Below are 8,899 nucleotides of genomic sequence, written 5' to 3'. Positions count from 1 at the left end.
GGATTCAAAGACAGCAAGAATTTGTGATAGGTTTGTTTGCAATCTACTCCATAACACATGCACTTCTTTTTACTTGCATTTGCATTAATGAGAATTTAGTCACATAGGTATACCTCATCTACAAAAGGAGACTAGGAAATGTCTCCAGCTAGCCAGACATGTTCTCTGCTAAACCTAAACCTCAGTGGAGGTGGGCAGAATGGTTTCTTTAAAAAGGGAGGCAAAGGGGAAATGGACACTGGGGCAAAATAGCAGTATATCCCATGAATAACAATTCCATTGCCATTTCTTCAATTTGTTAAAAGAATTCGAAAACACTTGGTTTACAAATAAATGTTTTACCTTCAAGTAGGCCAGATAATTCAAATCATCCCTGTGATTCCCTGAAGTTTTTTATACCCCAGGACAATGTTCTAAAGATAAGAGCCAGGATGAGTGAGGTTTGCCTCTTTTCTAAAAAGGTGGGGAAGGTCCCCTGGGAAAGGGGAGGTGGGAAAGGAGAATCAGCAGGAGGCCCCTATCACAGGTGCCTTCTCATGTAAATTTACATGCCTTTTCACACAAATCAATTTTAAGAAGAAATACAACTGTAAGGTAAGAATCAGAAAATTAGCTCAATTAATTAATTGTGCCCACATACCGCTTTGAAAGTCTTTAATGCCTCCAAGGTTATGCACATTTCAGTTAGTTTTAAGGAAATTACCTTAGAACACTTCTCTGACTGCCTTCTTGGTTCTTCTTACATGATATCATGTAGCATTTTAGTTTTATTGTTTTTTTTAATCCCACAAATAGACACATTTTAAATCTTGACCTCAGATTCGTTTGACTAGTCTTTTCTTAAACTTTTCATTGTAAAAATATATAGTATATAAAACACATGATGAAAGTCCCTTTGGTCACTAAACTCCCCATACCATTCTAGAGATGAACACCCTACATTCTGACATTTCCAAATGTGTATGTGGGTGTAGACAGAATAATAAGTAGCTACAGACATATACAAACACACATATATTCTACTCATGTATTACAGGCTCATCTTGATAGGGGACTCAAGAGTTGGAAAATTTTAGTTTAAGGTAAATAGTTATAAGCCTAGGAAGTAATTTATATGTTAAAGCTTTTGTTTCAGAAACTACCGATAAGGTCCACCCTGGCTCCTGGGAAAACAGCAGACCTCCTGGGGCACTGCTAAACATTACCGCCTGGGGACAACTGGAGGCATCCGGGCCTTTGTGTTCCAGGGACAGACAGATGACCAGGACAGGAATGTTGCATCTTCTTTCACCTAATCCTCCCTGAATCTCCAAGCCCTCACTGCACCTTGTTTACTCCCTGGTATAAAAACGTTGGCCTGGAAAGAAAAGACAAGATGGTCAGTTAGGGTATGAACCCGCCATCTTCTCAGATCTCTGGCCATCTGAATAAAGCGCCCATAAAGAGTCAGTCGCTGTCATTGCTTATCAGGTTTGGTAGTGACAGGCAGCCTAAATGCCGGTGCCTCTTCCGGTTCCAATCTTAACAAGTCAAACAGCTTAAAATGATATAAAGAAAATTAATAGACTCTTGCACTTCCCTCACAACACACCTCTCTGAAGAAAACAATATAAACAATTTCCTATGTACCTTTGTACTCCGTCCTCTGTGAACTATACGTGTACAGCGTAGGGCAAAGTGGGTTTACAGCTGTTCGTATAAAATAATACAATAATAAATAATATTACAAGAATAGTGTTTCACATACTGGCAACTGTAAACCTACTATTGCCCCACCCTGTATACAATTGTCAGGGATGAAAAATCATCCATACCCTTCAAAGTTCTTTGGCTGGTGGCCTAATAATCAAATTAACATAAGACAGATTAGTAGGAGAAAAACTTTAGTAATATGCCCAACTCCTGTACATACAGAATAAACTCAGGAGCACTGAGTAACTACCCCAATGGCAGAAGCCATTACATTTAATACCACCTTCTTGTCTTTGGACAAGACGATGTTGGCATTAAGAGAGTCAGTTATGGAAAAGCACAGCAAACAAGGTTTAGATTGTTACAGAAATTTAAGTCCAGCCCTTCTTCACAGATACCTTTGGCCAGGTACAGTGAAAGAAACACCTTTACAAATGGAGATTTCTCTTACAAAAGTAAATGTCCTTTTACAAAGAGAAAATTCTTGCTTTTCAGAGCTTCTCCCAGGCCTGCTTTTCTTAAAATTAGCCAGCCAACCTAAAACAATCAATCCCAAAGAGACATATTTTGGGGTGGCACATTCTAAATCCACAAAAACTTAACATTTTAAAATAAAATATTAACAAATCTAGACATCATTTGCTAAGAATTAAAATATAAATCTACTAACATTTGTCATGCACACAAGCAGAATGAATGTAAGGAAATAGGCATGCATATACGGATGTATATGACAAAGCATTTCAATTTCAAGTCAATGATGAAAAGAAGTTTTACTCAAATAATAGTATTAGAATCACTGGTGGTTAGCCTGAAAAAATTTAAGTCTGGTCTGCACTGCATATTTTCCACCAAAATAAATTCCATTAAGACCCCAAATTTTAATGTAAAAAATGAAGAAATTAAAGTACTGGGGGAAAAAATGAGAATTTTTTTCAGTTCTGGCGTGGAGAAGGCCTGTACAGCATGTCACAAAACCTGAAAGCCATCACAATAAAAGAATGATCATTTTAATTACATGAAACAAAATTTCTGCAAACAAAAACCACAATAGAAAAGACAAATGACGAACTAGAAAAGTATTTCTACCTCTTATCAGAAAGGACCAATTTTGGGGTATATAAAAGAGCTACTACAAAACTACCTAAAAACACCAAAATCAACCCAATAGAAAAATGGTCAATTTTGGAGAATGGGAAAAACAAATGTCTCTTGAACACGTAAAAATGTGCTTAGTGCCCTGGCTGGTGTGGCTCAGTGGATTGAGCACTGGCCTGTGAACTGAAGGGTCACAGGTTCAATTCCCAGTCAGGGCACATGCCTGGGTTGTGAGCCAGGTCCCCAGTTGTGGGCACGTGAGAGGCAACCACACATTGATGTTTCTCTCTCTCTTTCTCCTTACCTTCCCCTGTCTAAAGTAAGTAAATAAAATCTTTTTTTTAAAAATGTGCTTAGCTTCCATCATGATAAAAACTGTAAATTAGGACTAGACTGAGACCATACTTAACCTCTCATCATGTTGCTGGCACTGGTGTGAGGAAACATTCTCATGTTGCTGGTGGAAAGGTACACTAATGCAACCTCTGTGTAGGACAATATGGCAAAATTACTCAAAATAACAAATACACATACCCTTTGACCAGCAATACTACTTCTAGAGATATATCATTAACAAAATGATGTATGTACATGGTTCCTCATTGCAGTAGGGTTCAGAAAAGATTGGAAATAATCAAAATGTTCACTAATAGAAATCCTTATCAATAATGTGACCTAATTATGAATATTGTGCATCAACTTTTACGTAGTGATATGGTCTTCAGGACATGTTTGGTAAGTGAAAAAAAGCAAAATGTATTTTTCTTTTGAAAAGGGGAAACTACGGAACTGTTCATATATGCACACAATTACCTTTACAAAGACCCGTAACAATCAGGCAACACTGGCTGACTCTGAGGAAGGGTATTAGGTCATTGGAAGGTGGGGGAAGTTGGAAGGAAACCTGTAACTGTGTACCCCTCTTTGAATATATTTAAACATCTACAGAGAGCCTTCACTGGTGTGGCTGGGTTGGTCATTGTTCTGCAAACCAAAAGGTCACCTGCTCAATTCCAAGTCAGGGTACATTCTTTTACCTTTCTCTGACTGGCTTATCTCACTTAGCATAATGTTTTCTAGGTCCATCCATACTATTGCAAAGGGTAAAATTTTTTTTATGGCCCAGTAGGATTCCATTATGTATCTATCCCAGAGTTGTTTTATCCACTCATCTACTGATGGACACTTGGGCTGCTTCCTTATCTTGGCGATTTTAAGTAATGCCACAGTGAACATAGGGGTACTTACATTCTTTCAAATTAGTGTTTTGGGTTTCTTTGGATATATTCCCAGAAACGGAATCACAAGTCAAAAGGCAGATCCATTTTTAATTTCTTGAGGTGTTGCCATACTGCTTTCCACAGTGGCTGCACAGTCTGCATTCCCACCAACAGTGCAAAAGGGTTTTCCCCTTTTCTCCACATTCTTGCCAGCACTTGTTGATTTATTGATGATAGTCATCCTGCAGTGTGGGGTGGTATTTCATTATGGTTTTAATTTGCATTTCTGATTAGTGACGTTGAGCATCTTTTTTTGTCTTTTGGCCATGTGTACATCCTTTTTGGAAAAGTGTCTATTCAGATCCTTTGCTCATTTTCTAATGGGATTGTTTTTTTGTTTTATAAGCTCTTTATAAATTTTCAGTATTAACCTGTTACCGGATGTATCTGTGATTTACTATCTCACTTCTCTCATGCCCAAGCCCTCCTCCACCACCTCCATCAGACTCTAGTCAACAGAAGCTAGTGCCTGGAACAGGGATATGCTCTTGGAGCCCTGGAATGCCTTGTCTAGGACTCTCCATCCTTTCAGAAAAGTGAGGCCAAGGACACCAGCAGAGCCATCTGCTTCGAGTTCCTGGAGTTGCTGACAATGTGCAGGATGCTGATGGCACCTAGCAGAGGCTACTTTGCCCAGGCCATTCTGCTGGCAACTGTGGACATCCAACTTAGTGGTGAGCATAGCCCATCCCCAATCCCCAGAGCAGAGAGAGCCATTAGGAGAATCTTCAGACTCATGAGGGAAAAATCCGATGTATTTTTTTTTTTAACCAGGAAGAAAAGGACACACTTTTCTTGACCTTAGTGAAAGGGTGAAAAATAGTTCATTTTTCTTTTTTGTTAGAATGCTACTGCCCACCCCATCAGACATTCTGCCTATGTTATGTGTTGCAAACAGCCTGATAATCTGGCCTTCAATCTAAGTAAGATTCCTACAGGCTCACACACTGTATATTTATGAAGTCCAGTTTTGCTAACTCCAGCAACCCATTTAACTACCCTGTGCCTCATATTTGTTAATCTATAAAATGGAGACAATTAACACCTGTCTCTAGGACTATACTGAGGATTGAAAATACAAAAAAGCACCTTAAGTTACAGGCTCTATAGGTTTCCAGGACAGTAAAATACAAACCATTCCTGAATTGCAGGTCTCCATCAGACACAGGTATAATCGTAGACAACTCTTCTAAGAGGACTGTACTTTACGTCCAAGGGGCAACCCCCATCTCTGCCTCAACATCTATCCGTAAGTGAATTTCATTTACCACATACACCCAGGCTCCCATGGCTAATTCTTCCCTTCCCGTTTCAGGGTGCATGAACATTCTCAGCTCAGTTTCCCAGGAAGGGAAGTGCTTAAGCTTTATCTGTACTGTGCAGCATAAGAAAGAGGAGGCTGAGGGGACTGTAGTGTTTTTGGGTTAAGGACAGGTCTTGGTACTGTTCCCTTAAGACCAGCCTGGAGCAACTGAGAGTGAAACGCTATCTTGAGACAGATGATGTTGGTGAAAGTTCATCTCAGTTGGTGTTCACCATAAACCAAGCCACACCATCAGCCAGTGGGACCCATCAGTGTTGTGCTAGAAGCCAGAAGCCAGAAATCCACTTTCAGGGCCACTTTTTCTCTGTTTTAGTCACAGGTGAGATCCTAATATCCCTAATACCACAAGGTGGGATGTAAGCAGGGGCAGTAGCTGCAAGACAGTAGTAGTAATTTCAGGTCCTGAAGAGGCAATATCCTTAAGGAAAAGTCCTTCAAATTATTACTCAATCCTTTCCCTTCACTCCCACCGGCATGTGCTGCTTTCCTAACAAGGTAATCTCATTCTGTCTTCAACTAAAAAAAAATCTTACTGACATAGTCATCTCATTGTTATTGACACTGAGACTGGGTCACAAGGAAGAAAAATAACTTATCCAATGCCACTCACTGGCCAGGGCCAGTGTAATTTAGACCTACCTCTTCATTCCCAATTAAGCGCTATCTATGAAATGTGGTTATATTTCTAAATACAGGCACTGAACCTTCAGGCTGAGACAGAGGGACAGATTTGAAATAAAATGGATGGTCATCTTAAAGACCATTCAGTTGTACGAAACAGAAACCCATTCAAGCTGCCATAGGTTAATGGGGGAAAAAATAAAGCAAGAAGTATAGTTAGCCTCTATGAGGTCATTTCCAGAAACCAACAGAACCCCAGTTACTGTCTCAATCTCTCTGGGGTAGCAAAGCCTCTCATCCCTGCATATCTCCTTCATTTTGTGCTCTCTTGCTGTTACTACTTTGGCTCAGCCTAAATATGGGCACTTTAGCCTCAGCTGCCCAGCAGAGTGATTCTGTGTTTCTACATGCCCAATGAAGCAAGCCTTCAAAACTAGAAATTATATTCTACCTAGAATTCTACGCCCAACCAAACTACCAATTAAGTGTGAGGAAGGAATAAAGATACTGTCAGACATGCAATGACTAGAAAAAATTGGTCTTCTATATGATCTTGAAGCTACCAGAAAATGTGCTTTAGCAAAACTAGAAAGTGAATCAGTAGAGTGGATAAAATGGGACCCTGGAAACAAATAATTTAACAGAGGGAAGGGAATAAGGTAATTGTGGAATGGAAAGTGCCAAAAAGAGCATAGTCCAGAAGAGAGCAAGGAAAAAGGGCTACAAAGGAAACTCTAGGGGGTAAAAATGAATTGATCATCCCTCCAAAGGCCTATGACAGATCTAGTGAAGAATATGGGCCCTGGATGGTGTACCTCAGTGGACTGAGCACAGCCCGCACAAAAGGGTCGCTGGTTAAATTCCCAGTCAGGGCACATGCCTGCATTGCAGGCCAAGTCCCCAGTGGGGGCGTGCAAGAGGCAACCACACATTGATGTTTCTCTCCCTCTTGTTCTCCTTCCCTTCCCCTCTGTCCATAAAAAATAAAAAATCTTAAAGAAAAAAAAAGAATATGGAAAACTGCACTAAAAAAAACAACAGGTGATCATTATCTCCAGGGAAAACACTAAATTTTACCAAAGGAAACGATCATAGGGAATACAACATGACTCTGTATTAAGTAACACTTACCTAATGTTATGTAGATGTGATTTTTGAAAGACATATACAATGCTAGAGGTCTAAGAGAAACAGAGAAACATCCTTATCTTCTTTGAAAATCAATAGATAATATCTAAACTTTATCATCAGGAAGTGGTAATTGAGCATAGTATTTAGAAATACGGTGAAACATCTCAAAGAACTGACAGTGATTGCCCTTGAGGAATAAGCCTAGAAGGATGACAGCAGACTACTATTATTCTTTATGAACTTCCAAGTAGTATGTTACTTTTTAAGAAAATTAGATATAAATTACACCCAAAATAGAAACCCGGCTGAGCCTTTTAACAAATGTTTTCATCCCCTCTGGTGATTAGCAGTTCATCCAAATTTCCTACTTCAGGCCAGGTTGTATTTTCCTTTCTAGCTTCCCGGTATGTCTTCTCTGGCCTAGCTACAGCATTCAGCCCTTGCATTCTCCCTCTATCAACTCCCATCTCCACTGACTTCTGTGACTGTGTTCTGCTTTTTTCTACCTTTCTGGCCATTCTTTTCTCTCCTTCTATGCCTCTTATTTCCACATTCCATCTCTCACACATGGGCATTCCCCCAGACTCATCCCCACCTTCCATCTTTCACTTTCTCTCTCACAAGTTCTCATCCACCCTAATTTAAACCTGCACTTCCTTGCAGCTGATCTACGAATCAACTTCTTGATGAAATGAGGCCAAACAGGTAACAGTATTAACAAACATCTATCATTTACTGAGTGCTTAACTGTATCAAGCATGGTGCTAAGTCATACTTAATTTAATCTTCATGGTTTTTTGAGAAAGGGAATTTGTGTAAATTTACTCAGCTAGTAGTAAATGGGAGATAAAAATCCAGATCTATTCCAAAAGTCCATATTTTAACTTAGGGTAAACTGTTTGACCACTTTAACAGATGGTTTTTAAATGAGACCTAGTAACACCCAAGTCCAAAGTAACTAAGCTATTTTAGCTGTCTCTCTGGCACGACTTTACAGTTCCTTCAAGATAGGCCTATTTGCATCTCGTGTGATAAACAATGAATTCCATATTCATTTATTGCTGCTAAAGCAAATCATCATCATCCACAACATTTAAAAAAATACTTACTCGGGCAACGAAATATACTGAGAAATACTTGGGGACTAAAAGATGTTGTGAGGTGATGCAAAAGGAAGCGCTGATGATTTCTGACACCCTTCCCTAATACCCTCATTCTCTTTTGAACCAGAGACAGGGAACTACACAGTGATGGGACTGAAACAAACAGGACACCATGAGTTCAGCCACAGTAAAGGCGCTCTCAGTTCAAGCTTCCTGCAAGAGGTCTAGGTGATGCTGGTCACTAGTCTGGTGGCCCTTCAAGGTATGTGCAGGTAAAACCTTAAACACACCAAGCAATGTCATCTGGGTTACTGTCCAGAACAGTGGAAAGGAAGCCAACTGGGAGAGAAAAATACTCCTCAATCCCTAGCTGTCCACAGGAAAACATCAATCCAATGAGGGCAAAAACGATCCCAAGGGACTAAAGATTTCATACTAACTAGGGAAGGATAGATGAATCAGACTTTCCTTTGCGTACGATAGGTCTCTTGAGAAAGTCAAGTAAATACAACTGCCTCTATGCATTAAATGAACAGAGAGAGGGATACAAGTTGAGGCCATTATATGAAAATGAACAAGGTAAGAGACAGACTTAGTCTGGAAGAGAGGTTTGAACAATACAGCTCCTCAGCAAAAGCTGATGGCCAGAC

At 39.7% G+C, this 8,899-nt stretch overlaps 1 protein-coding gene across 1 annotated transcript; it reads left to right on the top strand.

The window, feature by feature from the left end:
• The first annotated feature begins 4,656 nt into the window (after positions 1-4,656).
• On the top strand, positions 4,657-8,525 carry CD160 (CD160 molecule). The gene is given in 4 exon segments (XM_024574580.3): positions 4,657-4,744; positions 5,386-5,492; positions 5,494-5,713; positions 8,377-8,525. Coding segments are annotated over 4 exon segments (558 nt in total). The 5' UTR covers positions 4,657-4,662.
• The last annotated feature ends 374 nt before the right edge of the window (positions 8,526-8,899 follow it).

The sequence above is a fragment of the Desmodus rotundus genome, chromosome 12 (genome assembly GCF_022682495.2).
Source record: "Desmodus rotundus isolate HL8 chromosome 12, HLdesRot8A.1, whole genome shotgun sequence".
In the NCBI taxonomy this organism is placed as follows: domain Eukaryota; kingdom Metazoa; phylum Chordata; class Mammalia; order Chiroptera; family Phyllostomidae; genus Desmodus; species Desmodus rotundus.
The sequence above is the reverse complement of the archived record's forward strand: the minus strand, read 5'-3'. Positions and strand labels throughout refer to the sequence as shown.